Raw genomic sequence first — 24,028 nt, 5'->3', positions numbered from 1 at the left:
CAGCTCGACTGTACGGGATGATCAACCTATTGTGCGGATCCTGCAAACCCTCTCTCCAGCTTCACAAGCGCGACGTCTGGCCAGCCGAAACGTCCGCAGACGAGCGCGGTGGGCCCTCCGGCAACGGCGTGCGGCAATCGAGGTCAGTCTGCGCCCGCCCAGCTGTAGTCATAGAGTCTTCCGTAGCACACTGAGTGCCCCAACTCGCCACCCGCGCCCGTCATCGCTGTTGACGACGAGTCCCTCGTCTGCCTTGGCGCCGTCCGTCCACCGTTCCATCGACGCCCGCTGCGCCTGATCGGGAGGCGCAATACGAGTTCAGAAACGCACCTCAGCTGGCACAGGTACGCGCGCGGCCGTCCCGAGGCGCGACTGACAAGTATGACCTAGCGAGGGCGGGTTGGTGCTGGCCGAGACGAGGCGATGGACCGCTTGTCGATGCGCGGATGGATTGTGGGATTGCGAGCTGTGCTCAAGCAAGTCTCTAGAGCACGAGCAAGCCCAAGCAGCAGCGTCGGTGATGTGAGCGAGCGTGGTCGACAGCCAACTCTCTCAACCGGACAAGGTCGAGGCCTCGCCAAATTGCTTTCCGCCTCGCAAGGTTGTTCTGCGGCCTCTGAATCTTCGCCCGGCGAGGGACCTTCTCGGCGGAACGATCGAATCAAATCGGGATCGCAGCGAGACGGAGCGGCGGGCGCGGGACGAGGGAAGCCGCTCAGGAAGCGCTCTCGCAGCGCGTACGTCGACAGCTGCGCCTCCGTTACACCTGTCTAGTCCTGCTGCACCTTACGGATGTCCATACTGACGCCGCCAACCTTCTATGAGCGCGGGCGCGGCGATCGGCGCATGGGAGTAACCTCAAGGAGGCGAATAAGTCCGGTGTTAGCGACTGTCGACCGCTCGACACGACCCGTTCGAAGGCGACTCACCGAGATGGCGTTGTCGGGACCAGCATAGACGTCCTCGCGAGCGCGCTCAAAGCCCATCTTCTTGTACAGGCCAAACCCTTCTGCTTGTTGGAAAAGCGTCAGCCGCGTGTGAGGGGGATCATGAGGATGGGGACGCACGCTCCGATGCTTCGAGCCACGCTGAAACGCCGAGCCTGTCCGCCTCCTCGCAGCCCCACTGGATGAGCGCCCGCCCGACACCTTGCCGCTGCGCTCCCGGCGAGACGACGAGGATGTTCAGGTCTGTGAGCGTCGAGAGCGTCAGCTGGAACAATTCCGCAGTCTGAGAGATAGTACGCACGGACATGCGGCCCTTCGTCGCTGTAAGTCTTCCGCACAACGTCAAGCTTGTCGAAAAACTCCTTCGCCAGCTCGACATTCGTTCCCTCCGCGAAATCCATTGGCTTCTCACCCTTCGCGCCTTTCCCCTCTTCTCCATCCTGCGGCGGCACCTTCCACAGGGCAAAGCCAACTACCTGTCCCTGTTCGTCGACCGCCTTGAAAATCGGTTCGCGCGGGTTGGCGAGCGAGTCGGCGAGCGAGTTGGCCATCCAGCGATTGTCGTCCTCCTTCGCAACCTTGCCCCAAATGAGCTTGTGCATCGTGTGAGGTGAGAAAGCGTCGCGGTGTACTGGAGCGAGTGAGGGAAGTTCGGCAGGGTCGGTAACGCGGTGAATCGAGACCTTGCCGGTGCCGACTGGCGAGCGCTTCATTGGTGTGAAGGCGACGGCGCCGGCTGCGAGATCTTCGCTCGTCCGGACGAAGCCGCACCGCTCGTAAAACTTGTAGCCCTCTGCGCAGCAACGTCCATCAGTCTCTCGCGCAGGTTCGCGAGTGTCGCCACGCACCTGGCGTCGACTCAAGGAAGACTGGCACGGACAGCCTGTCTGCCTCAGCAAGACCCCAGGCCATCAACGCCCGGCCAATTCCGCCTCGTTGCGCGGTTGGCGAAACGACAAGCGTGTCGAGGTCTGCAGCACCTGAGCATCAGCATTTCGCAGCAGTAGAGGGTGAGAACGGATTCCCACGCACGAATGTACTGCCCACCGTTGCCGTAAGTCTTCCGCAGGTCGTCCACCTTCGCAAACACCTCCTTCATCAGCTCAAGGTTGACGCCCTCGGGGAAGTTAAGTGTCTCGTCTTCATCGCCAGCGTTCGCTGCATCTTTGGCCGCTCCATCTTTGGCAGGAGAGACCTTCCATAGCGTGAAACCGACGACATCGCCACGACCATCAACAGCCTTGAACATATGCTCGTTCGCCTGTTCGAGCGACCGCGTGTATTTGGCGACTTTCCAGCGTTGCTCGTCTTCGGGCGAAGCGTTGGCCCAGGTGAGGCGATGCGTCGGGTGAGGGCTGAAAGTGATGCGAGCGAGAGCGGCGAGAGTGGGAAGTTCGGCTGGGTCGGAGACGCGGTGGACGGTCACCTTGGCGGACTGGCTTGCCTTGCGAGGCGATCGACGCATGGGCGTGACGGCGACGACACCGTTCGGCCCGCAAGCGAGATCTGGCTGCGTCCGGACGAAGCCGAACTTCTGGTAGAGCCCGAATCCCTCTGCGGACAACAAGCGATTCAGGACGAGTTGGCTGCTCAGAGCGAAAGTCACGTACGCTCTGATGCCTCGATAAAAGCCGGTACGCCGCGCTTGTCGGCTTCGGCGAGCCCCCAAGCCATAAGAGCGTGCCCAACTCCTTTCCGCTGCGCGGTAGGCGAGACGACAAGCGTGTCGAGGTCTGCGCAATGCCGGCGTCAGCTGTCTCCTGTCGATATCACGAGGACCGCCTCTATGCACGAATGTGAGGGCCCTCGTCGCCGTACGTGTTGCGCAAGTCGTCCAGCTTGCCGAAGAACTCCTTCACCAACCCGACGTCCGCCCCGTCCGGCAAATCCGGGAACGCCTCGTCTTCCTTTGGCTGCTCCTCGCCCTTTCCCGGCTTGACCTTCCACAGCGCGAACCCAACCACCTGCCCCTCCTCGTCGACCGCCTTGAACATCGGCTCATTCGGCTTCTTCAGCGGTCCGGCGAGAATCGTAGCAAGCCAGCGCCGCTCAGCCTCGGGATTCACGTTCGACCAGAGCAAGTCGTGCGTTGGGTAGGGACCGAAAGCGGCTTGGTGAAGCGAGGCGAGGGTGGGGAGGTCGGCGGGATCAACGACGCGCTCGACCGTGAATGGCATGGTATGCGGCGGTTGTGCGAGCTTGCAGCAAGCGGTGAAGGCACGTACAGAGCGAGTTGGGAGAGTCGGGCGGGGACTTCATCGGCGTCGTCGACTCGTAACCGCGTGGGAAGCTGACTCAGCTGGAGCGCGTCGCTGCGAACCGCCACAAGCAGCACAGAGCATGTTCGGAGTCGGTCCAGCAGCGGGCGACGAGCGGCGTTGGGGGCAAGACGTGGGAAGCGACGAACGAGGAAGAGGAGGACAAAGTCGGGCGCAGCGAGCCATACACGCGTTTCTTGGCTACTTTGAGGGATGTATCAATGCATAATACCCTTCTCCGCTCGACCCGACCTCCAGCAGCTCCTGCGACGCCCTTCTCCGCCCTCAGAACCGCTCAACAGCCTTGACTTCGCGCTTCTTGCCGATGACGACTCGCAGGCCCTTGCCTGTCCATGTCGACGACGGGTCGTCGATCCCGCGGAGGAAGACTTCGTAGCCGGGCATGTAGCTGCAGAGGGAGCGGAGTGTGGGAGGACGAGGCGGACAAGTGGGCAACAGCGGGAGCGCGTAGGAGGAAGGAGAGAGTCAGCAATCGTTCAACAAAGGACGGAGGTTTGGGATATCAGGCTGAGCTCAATTGCCGGCAGCGAGCGAACAGATGATGAAGACTCACCGAGCGATAAAGTGCTTGACCTGCTCGTCCGTCATCCCGATTCCGCCATTCTTCGCCTTCATGTTGTGCTCTTGCTGTGTGTTTCAACCGAGTCTGCGTGAGCGCGCTGTCCACCGTCATGTGAGTAGCGCACGCTAGTGCAAGCGGACGCACCTCAAGTCGCCACTCCCAGACAGAGCCCATGCGCTCCGGCTTGATCTGCACAAACGCATCGATCATGCCCCACAGCTCCTCGTAGGCCGCCAGATTGCCCTGCACCTTCTCCAGGTGCGCCAAGTCGTGCTCAAGCAGGAACGGCTCGTCGTAGTCGATTCCGAGTGCTGTTCGGGCTTGTTGGCGGTCGTTTCGAGCGAGTGAGTAGAGCGCAGAAAGCGAGTGATCGGCTGGAGGCGAAGGGAGAGGACGGAAGCCGTTCATCCAGCCCTCAAAGACGACGACGTCAACCTCGCCCGGGTTGTCGACCTTGACCCACTGCTCCCGCGGCAGTCGGTCTCCCTCTCCTCCGTGCAAGCTCTTCTCGAAGACGGGCAGCTCGACCGGCTCCGTCCCGCCCGCCTTCAACGCTCGCAAGCATTCCAACCCGAGCGCGAGGTCGTGCGTTCCGGCCTGTCCTCGACCAGACAGGAGCTTGTTGCTGGGGTCAGCCTGGGCGACGGCGGAAAGACCGGAGTGAGGGAGGTACAGGTCGTCGAGGGACAGCGAGGCGGTACGGAGGGGAGGATTCTGCGAGGCGAGGAGTGCAGGGAGACCAGAGGCGAGGTAGGATTTGCCTGTGCGATGGCTGGGGTCAGCATCCAAGCAGGTGGAATTCATTGCACGCGAATCTGACGCACCGGAACCTTGCGGACCCTGAACACCCAAAACGAGAGGCGGCGATCTTGCGTCTTTCTGCGACGCCTTCTCCCGCCAAGCCTTCCGATGCGCCTCGAGCTGCTCCGTCACAAAGTCTGCGACGACCTCAACGGTTGGACGGGGTGGCGAAGGGGTGGTTGCCATAGTGTTGCGGAAGAAGGAGGGGCTCGAAGCGAGGAGTCCACACAGATGGCTGCTGGTGCAAGGAGAGCGGTCTCGGGTTGACGGCAGAGCTTTGTGACAGTCGACAGAGTGCGTCTGCGAGCGTACAAGCTGGCCAGACCGGTGAAGGGGGTTTGGGGACGACGAGTTCCGGAGAAGGTGGGGGAGAACGAGGACAGCGAGGAGGCGGTTATGGGACTGTCGGGTAGTCTACGCGGGTCCTCAGCGTCTCTGTCCGAGCAATGCGAACACTTTCGAGCTGAACGAGCGAGGTCGCCGAGTCCCAACCCTCGTCGCTCGTCCCGCGACGCCCCTCTCGCTCGACCACCACGCGCTCACAGGCGAGCCTGCGTTCTGCTTGACCGTACAGGCTACTGCTGCCCCCTAGACACGACTGGCAGCCTCGGCAACTCGCCCCTACCTCTCCCCGTCGCCCACCTCCCCCCCATCAGCCTCGCGATCCGCCAACACCCGTCAAACGATGGTCGCAAGTCCCGCCAAGCCGTGGGAGCGCAACGGCGCTACATCAGTAGCTTCCACGATCCCTACGGGCGCATCTGGCGCAGCACAGACGACTGCACTTGCGGGAGGAGGAGCGGGGTCGGCAATCTCTCCGGGTATCTCGTCTACCGGTACAAGCGCAGCGAGCGCTGTTGCGGGTGCGCCAGCGTTGCCTGAGCGACCAGCGGGCATGACCACAGGTGCGCCGCCGCTTTCGAAAGCCCTCGATGATGCGTTGAGGTCGAGAAGCTCTCCTGCTGACGAAGGGTCGCTCGTCTCTTGCGCCAACAGCAACGACAGCGGCAGGGCTAGGCGGCATCACATCATCTGTGAGTCTGATTAGCGAGTCACCTAGGCCGTTCGCGATGCGCGAGCAGGGTACTTGCGCTCCTGCTCTCGCTGTGCCCATGTGCTTGTCTTCCAACGCTGACACTGCTCAACTCGCAGTATACCTCACCCTACGGAGCTGCGACGACATCACCCTACGGCTCGGCCTACTCGTCACCCTACTCTCGATACGGCTCGTACGGCGGCGGATACGGCGGGATGAGCAGCTACGGCGGCGGGTACGGTGGTTACGGCGGCCTTGGCGGTGGAATCGGTGGCTCGATGTACGGCGGGTACGGCGGGTACGGTGGCGGCATGTACGGCGGCGGGTACGGCAGGGGCGGCTTTCCCGGCGCGCCCGGCATGTTCCCCGGCGCCGAGATGTCGCTCTCGCAACGCATGGAGGTCGGCACCGCAGCGACGTTCCAGGTCCTCCAGTCGCTCGTCGGCGCCGTCGGTGGATTCGCGCAGATGCTCGAGTCGACGTTCATGGCGACCCACTCGTCGTTCTTCGCCATGATCGGCGTCGCAGAGCAGTTTGGCCACCTCCGCAACTACCTCGGCCAGGTGCTCAGCATCTTTGCGCTCCTCCGATGGTGCAAGTCGCTCTTGTACCGCCTCATCGGCAAAACTCCTCCCGGTGAAGCCATCTCCGCCGAAGGGTTCCGGGCGTTCGAAGCGTCGGGCGGAGCAGCACCAGGCGCGCCAGGCTCGCCCGCCAAGCCCAAACTCTCGAAGCGCCCGCTCGCAGTCTTCTTCCTCACCGTCGTCGGCCTCCCCTGGCTCATGAACCGCCTCGTCAAGCTCATCACGGCGCGACAAGAGGCCGAAGCTGCGCGACTCGCTGCGGCTGGCCAGCTCCCGCCTCAACAACAGCAGCCGCAGTTTGACGCGTACGGTCGCCCTATCCCTGCCGCCGTCGCACCCGCGCCTGTCCCCCTCGACCCGAGCCAACTCACCTTCGTCCGCGCCTTGTACGCCTACACCCCTCCCGCCGAAGCGTCAGACAAAGAGCTCGCGTTCGCCAAGGACGACATCATTGCGATACTATCACCGCCGAAGGAGGAGCGGGACCGCGCGGCGAAGGAGGCCAAGGCTGAGGGGAGGGGGGACGCGACGTGGTGGATGGGCAGGAAGCGGGATGGGAAGGTCGGGTGGTTCCCGAGCAGCTATGTCAGGGAGCTGCCGCTTAACGGGACGGCGACAGCACCGAAGAAGGTGGACGAGGGGGCGGCGAAGGCTGTCGAGGCTGTCAAGGCGACGGCGTGAGGCAGGTTGTCAGTGGAGCGTCTGTTGTATCCGTTAGAGCCTCTCGTCAGTCTTTGTTCTGATCTGTTATTCACACGATGTCACGCTGAGGAGTTCCGTGCGAGTCGACCAGCGGATGGCGCGTTGGAGGGCGTTGAATCGCGCTCGCTGGGGACCGCGTGCTAGTTCGCTGGCAGCGCAGGACGGGAGCAAGTGGTCGCCCGGTGCAGGTCACGAAGGAAAGGCTACAAGCGTTTGGAGAGACCGCGGAAGCCCTGCTGAAGTTGCTCGAGGAGAGGGTAAGGCAATGTGACGGGCGCGGCCGATGCTGGGGCATCGGGCATCCCGCTCCTCGTCGAGCACGGAGAGCAAAGCGTTCTGAGCGGCCAGAAGCGCTCGCACAGTCGCAGCACCCTTGAGGAAACGACCTCCTCCTCCTCCCTTCGACGCGAGCGAGTACAACGCGCAAGCCGCGGTTCGAGTCTGCCCCTCTTGCAAAGGCATGCGGCTGTCCACGCCAGTCGCAAAGCGTTCCCATAAGCAGTCAGGTTGTGTTCGAGCGATTTGTCGGAAGCCAACCCCGACAGAGAGGCGCTCGAGGTTGTCATCCACCCGCCACTCGCTCTTCCCGTCCAGAGATGCTTTCCCTGGTCACTTCCTCCCGCGTGAGCTCACTGCGACGCCCACAGACCCACCCGGCAGCCCTGCTCACCGCCAGACGCTTCCTCCCGCAGACGCTCGCTCGCTCCGCCGCGCCCCTGTCTGTCGTCGGCGCATGGGTCGCACAGCGCGGCCTGGCGACTGCTGCTGACCCGTACGACCTCGTCGTCATCGGTGGAGGTGAGCCTGCGTTCACTGAACCGCTAGATGTTGAGCAATCGCCGCGAATCGAGACGGGTTGCATCGACGAGGAGGTGGAGAAGCTCGGGATCCTGGTGGCGCACGATGGGAGGGTCAGTTCACGGGGGACGAGTGCTGACAGTGTTCTCCATTTTCCACCACCCCGTCTCCTGCCGCCCGCTCACTCTGCCACCCATCCCATCCTCATCGCCTTTCGCGTCCCCAATCCGGCTTACCGCATCTCTCGCTTCTCTTCCTGTTGGTCCGAACGCCCTGCGACACATTATCCGTGTACTCGCATCGACGGTCGACTTGACGGAATGATCAGGCCCCGGTGGTTACGTTGCGGCGATCAAGGCTGCCCAGCTCGGCTTCAAGGTGCGCTCTCTCCCTCGTTCTCGCGCTCATTGACAGTTGTGCTGACCCTGCACCACCCTCCAGACCGCATGCGTTGAGAAGCGCGGCTCGCTCGGCGGAACCTGCCTCAACGTCGGCTGCATTCCCTCCAAGGCTATGCTCAACAACTCGCACATCTACCACCAGACCACCCACGACCTGAAGTCTCGCGGCATTGACGGTGCGTATCGAGTAGTCGGAGGGAAGAGCGTACGATACTGACGAGCTCTCGTTGCAGTCGAGGGCGTCAAGCTGAACCTCCCCACCATGCTCAAGGCCAAGGACAAGTCGGTCAAGGCGCTCACTGGCGGTGTCGAGTACCTGTTCAAGAAGAACAAGGTCGACTACGTCAAGGGCGCAGCCTCGTTCGCCTCGCCCACCTCGATCGACGTCGCTCTCCTCGAGGGCGGCTCGACCCAGCTGCAGACCAAGAACGTCCTCATCGCCACTGGCTCCGAGGTCACTCCCTTCCCCGGCATCGAGATCGACGAGAAGCAGATCGTCTCCTCGACCGGCGCGCTCGACCTCCAGCAGGTCCCGGAGAAGCTCGTCGTCATCGGCGCAGGTGTCATCGGTCTCGAGCTCGGCTCGGTCTGGGCTCGTCTCGGCGCAAAGGTCGAGGTTGTCGAGTTCCTCGGCGCGATTGGCGGTGCGGGTATGGACGGTGAGGTCTCGAAGAACTTCCAGAAGATCCTTGCGAAGCAGGGCCTCAAGTTCAACCTGAACACCAAGGTTCTCGGCGCGGAGAAGAAGGACGGCAAGGTCCACATTGCTGTCGAGGGCGCGAAGGATGGCAAGAAGTCGACCGTGAGTTGGCATCTTTTGCGAGCCGCGGAGCCCTCCTCTCTGTCTCTTTGCGGTAATCGTTGTAGAGCCATAGCTGACGTTGACATCCTTTGCAGATCGAGGCCGACGTTGTTCTCGTCGCCATCGGCCGCCGACCTTACACCGAGGGCCTCAACCTCGACAAGATCGGCGTCGAGGTCGACAACCGCGGCCGCATCGTCATCGACTCGCAGTTCAACACCTCGGTTCCCAATGTCAAGTGCATCGGAGACGTCACGTTCGGCCCTATGCTTGCGCACAAGGCTGAGGACGAGGGTATCGCCGCGGTCGAGTATTTCAAGACTGGCTTCGGACACGTCAACTACGGCGTGCGTACCGCCTCTTTCGCTTCCGTTAGCTCGCTTGGCTGACACTGGACGTCGCAGGTTATCCCGTCGGTCGTCTACACCCACCCTGGTAAGCACAAGGCGCTCATCTTCTCGCCCTCTTGCTCCCACTGACCCGCTTCATCTCTCGTAGAGGTCGCATGGGTCGGCAAGACTGAGGAGGACTGCAAGGCGGAGGGCATCGAGTACAAGGTCGGAAACTTCCCCATGGTCGCCAACTCCCGGTGCGTTGCGTCTCCCAGACTTCGTCTCGCTCGCGCACCGTTGCGCGATCGCTGACGATGTTCGTGCGGGTTTCCGGCACATAGAGCGAAGACCAACGCCGACGCCGACGGTTTCGTCAAGGTCCTTGCGGAGAAGAACACCGACCGCATCCTCGGTGCTCACATCGTCCGTCGCCTCCCTCCCACTCGTCTGGCTGCAGGACTAACCGTCTCCGCTTTCGTCGTAGATTGGAGCTGTTGCTGGAGAGTCGATCGCTGAGCTCGCGCTTGCGCTCGAGTACGGGTGCGTGCGATCTGCTCAATCTGTATCGGTTGCATTAGCTGACCTCGCCTTCGTCCCCCAGCGCGAGCGCAGAGGACGTCGCACGGACTGTTCACGCCCATCCTACCGTCTCCGAGGCTGTCAAGGAGGCAGCACTCATGGCGTCGTCCGGCAAGGGTGCGTTACTCGCCTCCTTCTTGCGCTTCGACGCCTCGCTAACGCTTCTTTCCGGGCAGCCATCAACGCTTAAGCGTCTCTGTCTCGCACCTTTCCTTTCACTTTCAGACCCGACGTACCGTAGAAGGCGCGAGGAGGATGAGCCGTTGCCGAGTTTCCGCAACTCACGATCTGCAAAGACTGCTGTACCATCTGGGATCCTCCGCCGGCTCAATGCGAGCTCGCTGTGAGTCTGCGAGCTGCATGCAAGCCTGACGAAGCGCTTTAGCCGTGCCAGGTCGACCATCTTCGTCCGCACCGCCCCTCTCTGTTCGACTCCCTTACTCGCTACCTCACACGGCTTCGCAAGGCTGCTTGACTGCTTCATTCGACGATGAAGATCACCATCAATCACTTCCACGCCGTCGCCATGTGGCGCTGGAACCTCAAGCCCGTGTCGACCGCAGATCAGCCAACTCGCGACGGAGAGGACGCAGCGATGGACGAGGACGAAGAGGAAGACGAGGACGACGTGTGTGGGATCTGTCGAGTCGCATTCGACGGCTGCTGTCCCGACTGCAAGGTTCCTGGAGACGGGTGTCCTCCGAGTGCGTCTCCCTTCGTCCTCATGGCGCTGCTGGAAACCGCTGACTGTCCTTTCGCGCGCAGTCTGGGGCGAGTGCACGCACGTCTTCCACATGCACTGCCTGATGAAGTGGCTCGACACGGAGAGCTCGAAGCAGCAGTGCCCGATGGACCGCAGGCCTTGGGGTGCGTCGCGCTCGCTCGTCCTCCGCTCTCTTTCGCCTTTGAAATCTCAACATCATTGTTTGCACCATGTTCTGACGCTCGCTGACCCTCTCGCACGCAGTCACCGCCGGTATCGCCGCTTCCGCCGCACACCCAGCGCCCGCCCTTCTCGCCGCTCCTCCCGTTCAGCCCGGCGCACCGCAGCCCGACGCCGCCGTCGCGACGCCTGCATGAGGACTGAGCCGCGGACAGCTCTCGCTTGGAGCGAGAATTTAACGGAGAGGCAAGAAGGTGCGCTCCGTCCCTTCTCCTGCGTCTTCTGCTCTCTCTGACACGGCTCTCCATCAGTCACGCCGGTTATTCCGCCACACATTCAGCATGTTGCTGCATACTACGGCTGCATCCAGCAGCCTGCAGTGGCACCAGATGGTGCTGCGCTGCAACAAGCTCCAGCAGGACTCGACCGAAGACTCGACCGCAAGCACGACAAGGATGCCAGCAAGTCTCCTCTCGGTGACGGTTCCATTTCGGCTCATCTGCCTTTAGTTGCACAACCCTATGCCGCTGCAATCACAGTTGTTTGCCTTCATGCAGCACTTTCAGCCTTTCCTCGTCTTGTCCCGGCGCGCTTGCTGTCCTCGCTCCATCGCTGAACTTCCCAGCACAGCTCGTACGGCACCGAGCGGCAAAAAGGTCGTGGTCGAAGCCCGACAGCGCCTCTCGGGAGTGGAGTGAGAGGGCCATCTTGGCAGCCAGGAGGGCAAGCCCAAGAACTGACTGCGCCGGCGGGCAAAGATTAATGTGATTGAATGAGTCTCCCGATGGGAGACTACCAGTAATCACACTGGTAAGAACAGATACTACACTTGATCTAAGCCAAAAGGCCAGAAAGGTTAACTTTCACCCGCCCAGAGCAGGCCTGCACTCGTCGCATCACCCAACTACCGGCGGCGAGGGGGTGGCGCACACTTTGCCTTCTGAAACGGCGTGTTTGAGGGTCTCTTGACATTGCACGCTCAGGCTTCAATATATTTAAGGTGATCTTGAGGGAAGGACGCCGCTTTAAGGCCTTGCGCAAAAGGCTCGAGCGGGTCGTAAGAGACATCCCTCCCGCCGTCGCCTCTCGAGAACCCTCCAGCTGTCCTCTTTGTCTCCCATAGTATACTTTCTCCATTCCAGAACGTCTTTGGCACCCTTAAGGGCACCCTCCACCTCCCTACACCCGTCCAAACTCTACCGTCGCGGATGAGGCGACGAGGTTGGTATCCGTAATGGTGCGAGAATGGGTCGCTCTGCTGTCTGTGACGTCGGTAAGATTGAGACGGAAGTGGGCGGAGGCGCAGGGAGCGGCGGAAGAAGGAGGGTGGACCGCTGGGAGGCGTTTTGGGCCGCGATAACAGCGCCAACTGCGAACAGAGTCTTGAGCGTGACGTCTACACTTTAAGAACCTCGTACGCACGGTCTGGGGAGTAACAAGAAAGCTGTGGCGGGAGCGAAGACGGAGGAGGAGGCGGAATGAGAGGGTGGTCGTAGGGAACGTGAGTGAGAGGGTAGAGGTGCGTTGGATGTTGGATCGCTGGCGGGACGAGATAGAGCTTGGGAGCGCTTGGTACAGCTGTGGAGACGTAGCAAGATCAGTGGGCGGGTATACGAGTCGCGAGTCGCTGGACTGCCGTGGACTGAAGTCCTGGAAACGCACCTTGGTCGACCAGCGTCCGCTCCTCCGGTTCTTCCACCGCTCTGACCGGACTGTATACCATGTTCCCCTCCCGCGCAATCCATCTCTGCAAGAAGCTGCCCCTCCCGCTTGCTGGACTGCGCTCCGCAATCACTCCTTCTTCAGCTCGTCGCCCTTCATCGCGTCTCGTGCGGTCCTCCGTTGCTCGTCTCCTCCCCTTCGTTCGGGAGCGCTTTGGTCGCCGTGTTCGTATGACGATGAGCCAGCCGAGAACGAGGAGAATCGCCTCGACCGCGACCACTCCGGCGATCGTCAAGCCGATGATAGCGGGTGGTCCCAGCAGAGGCTGCTGACACGTCGAGGCCATCGCAAGGAGCCCGTGCGGAAGCGGTGGAGCGTGACACGGTCGCTGTTTGTCGACGTCGCTGAGAACGCCCGAGCAAAGCTCAATAATCTCGTCCGCGGATTCTGCCGGATCAGCACCGCCATGGTCATCTCCTGTCATCCGCGTGGAGGGCACGGAGAATCCGTGGAACGTTCGGTCGAGCGGGAGGGGAAGGAGAGGTGGGAGAAGAAGCGGTCGGCCTTCTCAAGTCGCGGTCGTCCACTGCGACGGAGCTTGCCAGCCTACGCTGCTCCTCCGTAAAGCGGCAGTCGGATCGCGCGTGCGTAACGAGGAAGAGGAGCTGAGCGGCGAACTCGGGATGTCGCGAGTGATCGAAGTGACAAAAGACGCGAGAGGCGCGAGCGGCGCAAAGAGCGTCGTGCGCTACGTAAGCGTGTTCGTGAGGGGAAGAGAAGGAGGTAAAAGGGATCGCAAGGACAGGGATCCAACAAGAGGGAGGAGGAGGACGAGAAGGAGGACTAGGAGGACTTCCGCTTCCCTCGCTCGTCCGTGGGACATCCACGCTCTGAGCGCGGACGTTACGCGCTCAGCTCCCTTCCCCCGGAAAAGAAGGGAGCGCACTCCTTTCAGCTAGCGCGATGCCTGACTCCGGCTCCGAGGTCGAGCGCTCCTCTCCCTTCTCCTCCTCTTCCTCCCGCCCCGCTCCCTCCCTCGCTCCCATCGACAGTCTAGCTCTCACATCCACGTCCGAACGTCAAGACAGCCTGTTCGAGCCATGCCCCCCGTCGACAAGCAGCCCGCCGCGCCCTCCTCGAAGGCCCGCACCGCCTCGAACCCCTACCCTGATCCGAACGCCGTCAGCGCCAACGGCCGCCCCTTGACGAAGAAGGAGGCCGCGCGACTCGTACAGAACGACGGGAGGAGGCATCTCAGCTGCGAGAAGTGCGTCCTCCCTCCCCGGGTCGATATCTTTTGAGGCCTTTCTGGAGCGGCTTGCGAAGCGGTCCAGCGGGCGGGCGATCGAGAGAGGACGTCTTTAGGATCGGATCATCCGCCTGTCCCGACTAACGGGATGGAGCACATGCGTCTCGCCAGGATGATGGGAAGGAGCGGAGCAGGGTCGTCTCGCAGGCAGCCGTTCTCCAGCAACAGCGACGGCCCGCTCGCTTCAACTGTCTGCAGCACGCCCCGTTCAGCCAACCTTACCTCCATGCGAGCACGCCAAAAACCCCGGAAACCTCCGCTGACCTTGCGTTCTCCTCGCAACAGCTGTCGAATTCGCAAGATGAAGTGCTCGCGACAGAGCCCCTGTCTATCGTGTCGGATGCGCGGCGACGAGTGCGTGTGGATCGGGACGCCGCCGAACGGCAATGCGGACGAGGATGAACTCGAGCGGTCGCAGAACGAGGTCAATCGCCTGAAGAAGCTCGTCGACCTCCTTCTCGCTCGCCTCGAGGAGCAAGACGAGGCGGAACAGCAGATGCAGTACAACCAGCACACCACCCAGCAACATCAGGCCGCGAGCGCAGCACATGAGCCCGTCGCATCGACCTCCTCCACCTCCCACTATGCTGCCCGCCCTACGGCCGCCTCCCCTCCCGAGTCCGACCACTATGACCAGCGCGATGCCCCGATAAACGGACATGCTCGTCCCGACGCCGCTCAAAGCCATCACCACGACCCTCCTCGTCGCGGCTCTGGCGGTGCCGACATCCCCATCACGCCCGTTCACGGTCCCGGTGCTAGGGACGCCGCCTACTCGCATCCCGCGTACAGCTCCTCCTCGCTCTACACCTCCGGTCTCGTCACGGGTCCAGGAGGACACGCCATGTTCCCTGGTGCCGGTCCGTCGTCTTCTTCGTCAGGCATGACACGCCCAGGCGCAGCATATCCGCCACCGGGTCACGTCCCGCCGTATGCAGGGCGATATGCAGCGCCATCGGCAGCCGCTGGTGACGACAGCAGCCGCGCAAGCGAGTGGAGGTGAGGAGAGGAGATGGAGAGACCGAGGAGGATGTTGGAGAGGCGCAGGCGCCTGCGTATCTGTGTTTGATCTGTGTCGCCTTCCGTACTCGTCAGTGCCCAGCAGTACCCCGTCGAAACGAGCTTGCGTACTTCAGCTCGATGTCGACTCGTCCTCCTCGACTTCGTGCGAGGCGCGACTCTCGCCACGAGCTCCTGTCGCTGCTTCCTCGCTTCCGGGTCTTACGATCGATCGACACGCGGCCACCGAACAAGGGAGCGAGGCCGGACCGGCATGCTTCTTTTTTCGCAACTGCGTCACGACGGGTCGGTCAGCGGGAAACCTTCGTGAGGGTTGACGACGTCGCTCTCGCTTCGCTCTCTTCTCTTCTCGCTATCCTCCACTCTCGACGTCTCTATCTCGACGTTTACTACCCACTCCAAATCCATCATGTCTACCGAGCAGCTCCAGTTCCGCGGCTACGCCGTCAAGGATACCGAAAAGTTCACTGAGTTCGAGCTCATCGACTTCGAGTGCGTTCACCTTTCCCTGATTCTGAGACGCCTGAGGCGAAGGGAGCTGACCCTCGAACGACGCGCAGGCCGATGGACGACCGCGACGACTGCCTCGACATTGCGATCGAAGTCTGCGGCATCTGCTCGTCCGACGTCCACACCATTACTGGCGGCTGGGGCGACATCCACACTCCTCTCGTCAGTGGCCACGAGATCGGCGGCATCGTCAAGCGCGTCGGCAAGAACGTCAAGGGCTTCAAGGTCGGCGACCGCGCCGTTGTTGGCGCCCAGGTCGACTCGTGCGGCAAGTGCAGGCCTTGCACCGACAACAACGAGAACTACTGCCCGAAGCAGGTCGACACCTACAACGCGCCGACCCGCGACAACGAGAAGAAGTACTCGCAGGGCGGCTACTCGACCGCGATTCGCGCTCCTGAGCAGTTTGTGTTCCACGTCCCCGACGAGCTCCCTCTCGAGGACGCGGCGCCGATGGCCTGCGGCGGCTTGACCGTGTTCTCGCCGATGCACCGGTTTGGCGTGAAGAAGGGAACGAAGATGGGCGTCGCTGGACTCGGTGGCCTCGGTCACTTCGCGGTCATGCTGGGAACTGCTATGGGCGCCGAGGTCGTTGTCTTCTCGCACCAGGAGGACAAGCGGGCCGATGCCATGAAGATGGGCGCCGTCGACTTCGTCAACACCGGCAACGACGGCTGGCAGGAGAAGTACTCTATGGCCCTCGACTTGATCATCAGCACTATAGATGTTTCGAAAGCCATCCCCATCGCCGACCTCGCCGGTCTCCTTTACGTCAACGGCGTTCTCCACCTCTGCGCGATGCCGGACGACCCCATCCCCAACTTCAAGACTCAGCAGCTCGCCGCCAACGGCTGCTCAATCTCGGTCAACCACATCGGCAGCAAGGCCGAGGCTGAGCTCATGTACAAGCTCGCGGCGGAGAAGGGCGTTCGCGCCTGGAAGGAGATCCTCCCGTGCGTCCCCTTTCGCATTTTCCCCGTCACGCCTTCCTAACCAGCCCTCCTTGCGCTCGAACAGGATGAAGGACGTCGCCAAGGGTGTTATGGGCGTCAAGAACAACGAGGTTCGCTACCGCTACGTCCTCAAGCAGGACATCAACAAGCAGGTCTAGATTGCCTCGCTTCTCGCCCTCACTCGCAACTGTATAGCCGTAACGAGTAGTTCAATACGTCGATGACACGTCTCCGAGAGCCTACAAGCCCTGCAGAAAGTCCGCCAGCCCAGCTCCGCCCGTCGCCTCCTTCTCCTTCCGCTTCTTCGCCTCGAGCAGTTCGGCCAACCCGCTCGGCTGCTTCGGTCGTTTCCGCTTCTTAGATGTTGCTGTCGTTGCTGACGAATCGGACGGGACGGGCGAACCGGCGGAAGGCGTCGAGAGTTTCGACGAAGGTGCGGGAGACGGACGAGCAGATGTGGCTAGGGGAGAGGGGCGGACGGATGGGGCGCGGGACGAATTAACCGACGCCTTGGTTGACGCTGGCTGTTCTGAGGGCTGCTGCGATGCATCGCGCGAGGAGATAGGTGGGCGGCTGGGTACGGCAAGCATTCGAGCGGACGGTGTTGAGGCCTTGCTGGGCGTTTCCGTCTTGTCTACCGACGCCTGCCTGAACTCCACGGCCGTCTTCGACATGGAGCTCGCTCCTGTGGCCGCCGCCATCCCTTGCTTGGCAGCTAGCAGCATCGGATGCGCAACCTCAGTCGCCCGCTTTGCCTCGACTCGCCGTCTCTTCTTGACGCGCTCGAACTGCGACCGTCTCGTCGACGCCTTGGATTCCTCATCTGACCTTGCTTCAGCTGGTCTGCGACTGGTCCACCCGCATCCGTCGCAACTTGCCCACAGATTGCCCTTGTCAACCCAGTAGATCCCGCTCAGTCCCGCAACGATCTCCGCCTGACATGCTCCGCACTTCAGCTGGTGTGTGGAAGGTTGTGGTGGCTGCTGAAGGGGCCGCAAAGTGTGGCTAGCGGCGGACGAAAAGGGAGGGAGGGTTGTAAGGGCGAGGGGGAGCAGAGAGAGGTACGAGAGGGTATGCGGATCGGTTGAGTCGTGCGTCGCCATCGTGAGCGTTTTAGAGAGCTTCAGCAAGGCAGCGAATGCCCCAAGGCGCCACGGCACGGGGATAGTCAAGGGAGAGAGGGGAAGACGCAGCTTGCCCTCCTCACACCACCTCACGCTCCGCTGAAAGGCTAGAAGAGGTCACCAGGCTACGCTAGACCACGCTCAAATGCCGTCACTTGGCGCAGCTTCGGCCGCGCGTGCTGTGCATCCGTCCCCGACGCCCTCGATTTCTCATCAGTTCGACGAAGCCAACTTGCGAAACAACGCCCGACACATCCACTGGGGCGCTGAGGAAGTCTTTGAGGACGATGCAAAAGCAGAGAGTGAAGGCGCGGATGGAACGGAGGTGGAGGAGGAACAGCTCTCGGACGGTCTTGTCCTCGCCATTACCGCTGCGAAGAGCAAGGTCGCCTGCTGCTACTTCGACCCTGCAAGCGACAAGATCTTCTTCCTCGAAGACCAGCAAGACTCGCCTGAGTGGGACTTGACGGCTCTCGGTGCGAAGACAGCGGAACGCAAATCCGCCGAGCACTCGCTAACTTGCCAAACGACACAGCCCTCGAGCAACTCGCACCAAAGTTCGTGCTCACATGTGCTAATGCCGATGCCGACTTCCTCCAAGCGGTCGAGGAGAAGCTCTCGTCCCTCGCACCCGACAGCTCCAACGCTTCTTCACTTGGCCCCGATGGAACGCCTGTCCGCATCGAGTACCGCCCCAACCGCGACTTCTACGCCGGAAGCGGCAAGAACGCTCTCTATCGAGTCCACATCACCGAGGGAGGGTGGTACGCACCTGCTGAGGAAGAAGCTGTCGGATCCGACTCGGGCTCGACGCACGACCAGCAAGATAGCAACGACTTTGCTCTCGGCGACGCTTACGACTTCGGCCGCCCTCGTGCCAAGCGCAGGAAGGTAGCTCACAACCAAGACGACCGCGCACGCAGGAACAGCGAGTTGCGCATCGAGACCTTCCTCAGCAGCCTAAACGCCTGCCCCTTGACGGCAAGCTACTCGAGCTCTTCCGCGGTTGATGATGCTGACGGTTCGACGACAGCTGGGCTGCGCGGGTGCTCTCCTCGGCTACATCACAAGGCAACGGACCGAGGCTGGCGAGCTTGAGAACGATCTTTTCGAGGTCAGCGGACTTGAGCTGATGCGACTGTACACTATTGCTTGTACGCGCCGTAGCAAGCAGCGGAGCTGACGGCTTGTCCTACACAGCGACAAGGTCATGCACATCAATTCGGACGCCTTGACGTGCGCTTGATTCGCTTGCGGTTCGTCAGCATGCTGAGCGCCGCTTCCTCAGCTCTCTCCAGATCTTCTGCGAAGAGTCGCACGCTTCGGCGCACTCGCGCTCGACGAAGGAAGGCCTGTCTCTCTTCGGTGCGTCCGCTCGCTCGCTCCTGCCCACCTGCGTTCTGAACCACGCTACGCAGGCATCGTCAACATCGCTCACACGCCACTGGGTCGCGCCCTGATGAGGCAGTGGTTCCTCCGACCCTCGCTCGAACTGGACGTGATCGAGTCTCGCCAAGCGGCCGTCGAGTGCTTCCTCCGCGAGTCGAACCGTACGGCACGCCTCCATTCCGCCATGCATACCGTACTGATCGTCACGTCTTCGCAGAGCACATCGTCGACGCCATCTGCAAACACCTGCGCAACGTGAAGAACACGCCGCGCCAGCTGAAGGCCCTCGCGAGCGGAAAGAGCACGATCAAGGAGTGGCAGGCCGCCTGGTCGGTGAGTGCTGACCTTCCCGACGGGTGTCACGCACGAATTCATAAGCACCTCGCAGCTCATCTACGCCGCGATCATGATTCGCGACGCCACAAGCCAGCTCGTCCACAAGACCGGCGTCGAGGTGATCGACAAGGTGCATTCACGCTTGTGCCCAAGACTCGACATCGTGCGTGGACTGACGAGCCCTCTCGCAGCTCGCGGCAGCGTACGATGTTGCGCAGATCAAGGAGATTGCCGACATGATCAACGACATCGTGAGGCTGCCTTCAGCCGCTCTTTCCACGCCATCACACGTTTGCTAACACTCTGTATATTCTCGCAGATCGACTGGGAAGAGTCGGCGCGGCAGAACGGCAAGGTCTGCGTTCGTCCCGGAGTCGACGCTACGCTCGACGAGCTTCGCCGCAAGTACAACGGTCTCGGTTCTTTACTGGTACGAGTCCTTTTTCCGACATCTCCTGCAAATGAGCTGACGAACACGCCTTGCGACAGTCGAAAGTCGCGGTCGAGATCTCGCAGGAAGTGCCGCCCGGTCTTGCCGGCGAGCTCTCGGTCGTCTACTTCCCTCAGCTCGGCTACCTGATCACAATCGCCTACGAGCCGGAAGTGACCGACGCCGGAAAGTACGGGCAGTTTGGCTGGGACTTCCAGGTGCGCGACCCCTCTTCGCTGGAAACGCCAGCAGGATCCGCTTATCAGCGCTTCTCGCACGCGTAGTTTGTCACAGAGATGCAGGCATACTTCAAGAACGAAAAATGCCGCGACATGGACCGCCACCTCGGAGACTTGCAGTCGTTCATCTCGGGTGCGTTCAACTCCGAGCGCGCGCAGGAGCCCCTACTGATTGATCTGCGCTGGCAGACAAGGAGATCGAGATCAGCGCGTCGCCGTGCCCTTCCACGCATTGAGATCTGCTGATCCATCGCTCCTCACAGTCCACGCCCTCCTCAGCCATGTCCTCGCGATCCGCGACCAGCTGATCGCCTCCGTCGCCATCTTCTCCGAGCTCGACTGGTGCGTCGACTTGCTTCACGTCGTCAGTACGCGAGTCTCGCTGACTCGGCGTCTCCAGCCTGATCGCGTTCGCTGAAGCCGCCAAGCTGTACAACTGGACGAGGCCAGTCATGACGGAGGAGCCTGTCTGCAAAATTCTCAAGTGCGGCTCCGGCTCGTGGTCCATTGATGGAGCCATGTTAACGCCTGACCCGCAGGGGACGCCACCCACTGTCGGAGCTCTGCGTCGATACTTTCGTCCCGAATAACACGTCCTTGGTACGCTCCATTCTTCCTTGCTGCTCGTTGTGCTTAGATTCTGACAATCGTCTCTCAACCTTGTGCATGTAGACCGGCGGGCTCGGTATCAAGCGCTCGCCCGACGGAGTGGACGAGAAGCCCGACTTGCAGGAAATCTCGCAGGACGAGAAGAGCGTCATCATCGTTACAGTGCGTCGCCTGCGCACATATCGGGTGACTGGATCAGTCGTTGACGAGCATGCTCGCCTCTTAGGGCGCCAACTTCAGCGGCAAGAGCGTGTACCTCAAGCAAATCGCGCTCATCACCTTCATGGCTCACATCGGTGCGCAGCCGTGGTCTCGCCGTTCGTCGTGCCGAGCTGACCTCTCAGTGTGTTAGGCTGCTTCGTCCCGGCGGAGGATGCACTGATCGGCTTGACGGACCGGATCATGACGAGGGTCTCGACGAAGGAGTCGATTACGAGGGTGAGCTGCATCCGTCAGCTATCTGACTCGCCCCCCGTGCTGACGTAACCATTTTGCAGGGCTCGTCGGCGTTCATGATCGACCTCCAGCAGATCTCGTACGTCCGCTTCCTGCGCCTTTACCTCCCCACCTTCCTCCGTCTGCGGTGTTCTCCTCTTCACCTCGAGTCGTCCAAAGTCTCTCGTCGTACTGACGCCTGCCCTATCGTGCACAGCTTCGCCCTCCGCAACCTCACCCTCCGCTCGCTGCTCATCATCGACGAGTTCGGCAAAGGAACCGAGCCTGACGACGGAGCGGGCTTGTTCTGCGGCGTCGTTGACCACCTCGTCGGGCTTGGAAGCGGGACTGTGCGTCGGCTGCTCGAGATTTCGCTGCGAAGGAGGCGAGACTGACGTTCTCGACTTGCTTCGCTCCTCGTCCTTGTCGGACGGACAGCCTCGCGTCGCCATCGCCACGCATTTCCAGCGTACGTCCCTTCTCCCTCGTAACACCCATCGCCAAGACCCGTCCTAACTCCTCGCGCGCGCAGACGTCTTCACCAACGGCCTCCTCTCGCGCCAGCTCCCCATCTTCCTCGCGCACATGGAGGTGCTCGTCGTCGAGCCGTCGCCTGATGGACGCGAGAGGGATGAAAGGAGGGGAGCAGGAAGGGAGTTTGACGAGTTGACGTATTTGTACCGGTGCGCTCACGTCTCTCTCGCTTCATAACCCCCGCCGCTCGACGGCAACACTGGGCGCCTTACAATTCAACTGCTTCTCGTACTGATGCTCGCCACCACCCTCTTCATGCGCAGTCTCGCCCCAGGCCTCTCACTCTCCTCGCACGCCCTCTCCTGCTCCTCACTCTTCGGCATCCCACCCTCTCTCCTCTCCCGCGCCGCAGCCATCACGCACGCACTCTCGACTTTCTCGCTCGACTCGCTCACGCTCGGGGATGAGATGGGGAAGGACGAGAGGAGCGAGTTGTGTGAGGCGGAGCGGGTGGCGAGGAGGTTTGTCGGTTGGGATGTGCCGGCAGAGGGGAAGGAGGAGATGGGAGCGGAAGAGGTCAGGGCGTTGGTGAGGAGTTTGTTGGACGTTGAGGGATAGGGATAGGCGTAGGACGAGTACGCTTCGAGGGGCGGGGGGAAGAAAGAACGCTTGATGAATTCGCTTGTTATTCGTCGGTGATGACACACTTGAGCGTCCTGAGAACCCGCGTCAGGCGGTGACGAGCTGAAAGACGGATCACAGGAGCGATGCGAGAGAAAGAGCGAGCAGGTGCGGAGGAACGAGGCAAGCAAGTACAGCACAGCACGGTTCTGCTCGAGGCGCCAGGCCTATCACGTCAGCTCGGCGTTCGCCCAGAGCGGAGAGTGCATTGAGCATAAGCAGGGAAGAAAAAATAGGAGGAGACGAAGGGTCGTCCCACTCGACCCTCCTTCCTAGCGGTGCAGCAGGCGCCCTGAGCACATAGCGCCATCTTGTCGTTCCGTCTGAGCAGCCAGCATCATCGATGGTGCGGCGGACGAGGCGTCAAGGCGGCGGAGCTTGGCGAGAGGATGTCGAGGTGAGGCAGCGTCGACGGCGCATGCGGCGGTCCAGCGGCTTGACATACATGCTCAAACGAGTGACTGGTCTAGCTCGAGAGTGCCTGCGCTCCCTCTGAGCGATGTGAGCGCGGGTTGTCGGTGGGTGAGCCTGGTCCGGTCGCAGCGCTCCTGCTCTTGCTCTCCGTTGCTCGCCCCCAAGAACAGCCGCAGGTGCGCGAAGCTCGTGGGTCGTACCAGCTACAGCACAGCAGACTAACGCGTGACCCCGCCCCGACTCCCGCCTTCCCTTGATCCCGCCGCCTCATCCACCGCCCGACCAACCTCGCCTCGACACAACCTCGAAACGCCCCGTCCAGCAGACATGTCGACCGGAAAGGGTGCGTCCCGTTCTCTCTATAACCCCAGACACGCGCTGATGCACCCCTCTCACCCCCTTCAACTCCTGCCCCTCGACACCCACCAACCCTCCGCAAAACTGTACCCTCGGCCCATCCTCCCTCCTTCGCCCCTCCTGCGGCTATCTGACCGACTCGATGGATAACGTGTGATGTGAATGATGGATTTGTGGGACGGGAATAGCTGCCGCGAAGCCCCAGGACGCTAAGGCCAAGGTGGGTTTGCGGACTTGATTGTGAGAGCTCGGGCGGGGGTGGTCGCTCTCCTCGCGGGACGGGCTAGGGGTTGCAGGAGGACGATGGAAGGTTGCAGGGTTTGGAGGGCAAGTAACACCGTACTGACGGTGTGTTTCGGTGAAACAGGCGGCCAAGAAGGCTGCCCTCAAGGGCACCTCGGGCACCGCGCTCCGCAAGGTCCGCACCTCGGTCACCTTCCACCGGTGCGTTCTCACGCTCTACTACATCTCGGCGGACGGGAGCGAGGAGGAGAGGCCGGCGAGGTGTTGAGCGGGAGCTGACGGTTGTGTTCGTTCTTCTCGCTCTGCTCGCCGCCTCATTCGCCTGTTCCGCCTGTCCGTTCACTCTACACGACACGGATCATCCCCTCACTCCACCGCCAACCCCGCCATGCCCGACTTGCGCACTCACCACCCGCCTCTCGACCCGACTTCCTACCTCGACCACCCCGCCGAATGACTGTGCGCCCACAGCCCCAAGACCCTCGCCCTCCCGCGCGCTCCCAAGTACCAGCGCAAGGCGGTTGCGTCGCTCCCGCGCATGGACGCGTTCCGCACGATCGTGCACCCCCTCAACACGGAGAGCGCGATGAAGAAGATCGAGGACCACAACACGCTCGTCTTCATTGTTGACGTCAAGGCCAACAAGAGGCAGATCAAGGACGCGGTGAGGAAGTTGTACGAGGTCAAGCCGCTCAAGATCAACACCCTCATCCGGTGCGTGCGCGCGCCTCGCCCCTCTTTCCTAGTTTGTGTATGGTTGCTCATGACGAGTCTGTACGCGCGTTGCAGCCCCGACGGCCGGAAGAAGGCGTTCGTCCGCTTGGAGGCCGACGTTGACGCGCTCGAGGTTGCCAACAAGGTGCGCTCGCTCCCTTCCTCGCTTCACTCAATTGCTCCTCCCGCTGATTCGGTGAAATGCACGCAGATTGGCTTCATCTAAACCACTCCTCGCGGGGCGCTTCTCTCCGTTGTGCGGTTTGTTGTGTGTTGACCAGCCTGCAACTAGCCTCTGCTTCTCACTGGATTCGCTCGTGGACGGGCTCTCCTTCGTTGCGAGTCTCGGTCTGAGGGTTGTACAGAGTATCTGGTAAGCTGTACGAGTGGACTGGGAGTGGAAGGAGCTGTGTGTCTGTGTGC

At 61.8% G+C, this 24,028-nt stretch overlaps 11 protein-coding genes across 11 annotated transcripts; 7 read left to right on the top strand and 4 right to left on the bottom strand.

Annotated features, from left to right (window-relative positions):
• Nucleotides 1–818: 818 nt before the first annotated feature.
• RHTO_07896 (acetyltransferase GNAT family) lies at nucleotides 819–3,124 on the bottom strand (the record flags this gene model as incomplete). Its single annotated transcript, XM_016421551.1, has 8 exons — nucleotides 819–857; nucleotides 930–1,009; nucleotides 1,068–1,190; nucleotides 1,249–1,740; nucleotides 1,796–1,918; nucleotides 1,980–2,501; nucleotides 2,558–2,680; nucleotides 2,740–3,124. The coding sequence occupies 8 exons, from the start codon at nucleotides 3,122–3,124 to the stop codon at nucleotides 819–821; spliced, it is 1,887 nt and encodes a 628-aa protein (XP_016274144.1).
• Nucleotides 3,125–3,490: 366 nt separating this feature from the next.
• On the bottom strand, nucleotides 3,491–4,775 carry RHTO_07895 (uridine/cytidine kinase; the record flags this gene model as incomplete). Its single annotated transcript, XM_016421550.1, has 4 exons — nucleotides 3,491–3,614; nucleotides 3,780–3,853; nucleotides 3,933–4,549; nucleotides 4,613–4,775. 4 exons carry the CDS (start codon nucleotides 4,773–4,775, stop codon nucleotides 3,491–3,493), a joined length of 978 nt encoding a protein of 325 aa, XP_016274143.1.
• A 499-nt stretch (nucleotides 4,776–5,274) lies between these two features.
• Nucleotides 5,275–6,890, top strand: RHTO_07894 (peroxisomal biogenesis factor 13; the record flags this gene model as incomplete). The annotated part of the gene is made up of 3 exons (XM_016421549.1): nucleotides 5,275–5,494; nucleotides 5,586–5,623; nucleotides 5,742–6,890. The coding sequence occupies 3 exons, from the start codon at nucleotides 5,275–5,277 to the stop codon at nucleotides 6,888–6,890; spliced, it is 1,407 nt and encodes a 468-aa protein (XP_016274142.1).
• A 617-nt stretch (nucleotides 6,891–7,507) lies between these two features.
• RHTO_07893 (dihydrolipoyl dehydrogenase) lies at nucleotides 7,508–10,013 on the top strand (the record flags this gene model as incomplete). Its single annotated transcript, XM_016421548.1, has 12 exons — nucleotides 7,508–7,534; nucleotides 7,604–7,709; nucleotides 8,038–8,087; nucleotides 8,151–8,286; nucleotides 8,344–8,912; nucleotides 9,008–9,259; nucleotides 9,317–9,347; nucleotides 9,411–9,501; nucleotides 9,586–9,667; nucleotides 9,729–9,784; nucleotides 9,846–9,940; nucleotides 10,000–10,013. The coding sequence occupies 12 exons, from the start codon at nucleotides 7,508–7,510 to the stop codon at nucleotides 10,011–10,013; spliced, it is 1,509 nt and encodes a 502-aa protein (XP_016274141.1).
• A 300-nt stretch (nucleotides 10,014–10,313) lies between these two features.
• On the top strand, nucleotides 10,314–10,903 carry RHTO_07892 (anaphase-promoting complex subunit apc11; the record flags this gene model as incomplete). Its single annotated transcript, XM_016421547.1, has 3 exons — nucleotides 10,314–10,527; nucleotides 10,589–10,690; nucleotides 10,791–10,903. 3 exons carry the CDS (start codon nucleotides 10,314–10,316, stop codon nucleotides 10,901–10,903), a joined length of 429 nt encoding a protein of 142 aa, XP_016274140.1.
• Nucleotides 10,904–11,885: 982 nt separating this feature from the next.
• Nucleotides 11,886–12,714, bottom strand: RHTO_07891 (uncharacterized protein; the record flags this gene model as incomplete). Its single annotated transcript, XM_016421546.1, has 3 exons — nucleotides 11,886–11,968; nucleotides 12,129–12,284; nucleotides 12,369–12,714. The coding sequence occupies 3 exons, from the start codon at nucleotides 12,712–12,714 to the stop codon at nucleotides 11,886–11,888; spliced, it is 585 nt and encodes a 194-aa protein (XP_016274139.1).
• A 754-nt stretch (nucleotides 12,715–13,468) lies between these two features.
• Nucleotides 13,469–14,680, top strand: RHTO_07890 (fungal specific transcription factor; the record flags this gene model as incomplete). The annotated part of the gene is made up of 2 exons (XM_016421545.1): nucleotides 13,469–13,635; nucleotides 13,963–14,680. The coding sequence occupies 2 exons, from the start codon at nucleotides 13,469–13,471 to the stop codon at nucleotides 14,678–14,680; spliced, it is 885 nt and encodes a 294-aa protein (XP_016274138.1).
• A 426-nt stretch (nucleotides 14,681–15,106) lies between these two features.
• On the top strand, nucleotides 15,107–16,318 carry RHTO_07889 (zinc-type alcohol dehydrogenase; the record flags this gene model as incomplete). Its single annotated transcript, XM_016421544.1, has 3 exons — nucleotides 15,107–15,189; nucleotides 15,258–16,160; nucleotides 16,225–16,318. The coding sequence occupies 3 exons, from the start codon at nucleotides 15,107–15,109 to the stop codon at nucleotides 16,316–16,318; spliced, it is 1,080 nt and encodes a 359-aa protein (XP_016274137.1).
• An 81-nt stretch (nucleotides 16,319–16,399) lies between these two features.
• RHTO_07888 (uncharacterized protein) lies at nucleotides 16,400–17,263 on the bottom strand (the record flags this gene model as incomplete). Its single annotated transcript, XM_016421543.1, has 1 exon — nucleotides 16,400–17,263. One exon carries the CDS (start codon nucleotides 17,261–17,263, stop codon nucleotides 16,400–16,402), a length of 864 nt encoding a protein of 287 aa, XP_016274136.1.
• A 166-nt stretch (nucleotides 17,264–17,429) lies between these two features.
• Nucleotides 17,430–21,814, top strand: RHTO_07887 (DNA mismatch repair protein MSH5; the record flags this gene model as incomplete). The annotated part of the gene is made up of 23 exons (XM_016421542.1): nucleotides 17,430–17,760; nucleotides 17,820–18,175; nucleotides 18,318–18,424; nucleotides 18,485–18,520; nucleotides 18,573–18,649; nucleotides 18,703–18,834; nucleotides 18,891–19,006; nucleotides 19,062–19,139; nucleotides 19,201–19,260; nucleotides 19,329–19,439; nucleotides 19,499–19,657; nucleotides 19,724–19,811; nucleotides 19,942–20,020; nucleotides 20,079–20,162; nucleotides 20,218–20,278; nucleotides 20,351–20,449; nucleotides 20,514–20,583; nucleotides 20,640–20,725; nucleotides 20,785–20,822; nucleotides 20,940–21,072; nucleotides 21,161–21,191; nucleotides 21,255–21,405; nucleotides 21,520–21,814. 23 exons carry the CDS (start codon nucleotides 17,430–17,432, stop codon nucleotides 21,812–21,814), a joined length of 2,778 nt encoding a protein of 925 aa, XP_016274135.1.
• Nucleotides 21,815–22,618: 804 nt separating this feature from the next.
• On the top strand, nucleotides 22,619–23,831 carry RHTO_07886 (60S ribosomal protein l23a; the record flags this gene model as incomplete). The annotated part of the gene is made up of 5 exons (XM_016421541.1): nucleotides 22,619–22,634; nucleotides 22,837–22,868; nucleotides 23,016–23,092; nucleotides 23,363–23,605; nucleotides 23,681–23,831. 5 exons carry the CDS (start codon nucleotides 22,619–22,621, stop codon nucleotides 23,829–23,831), a joined length of 519 nt encoding a protein of 172 aa, XP_016274134.1.
• Between the last annotated feature and the right edge of the window lie 197 nt (nucleotides 23,832–24,028).

Source organism: Rhodotorula toruloides (assembly GCF_000320785.1).
Source record: "Rhodotorula toruloides NP11 unplaced genomic scaffold Scaffold8, whole genome shotgun sequence".
Classification (NCBI taxonomy): domain Eukaryota; kingdom Fungi; phylum Basidiomycota; class Microbotryomycetes; order Sporidiobolales; family Sporidiobolaceae; genus Rhodotorula; species Rhodotorula toruloides.
This window is presented reverse-complemented; position numbering and strand designations above follow the sequence as displayed.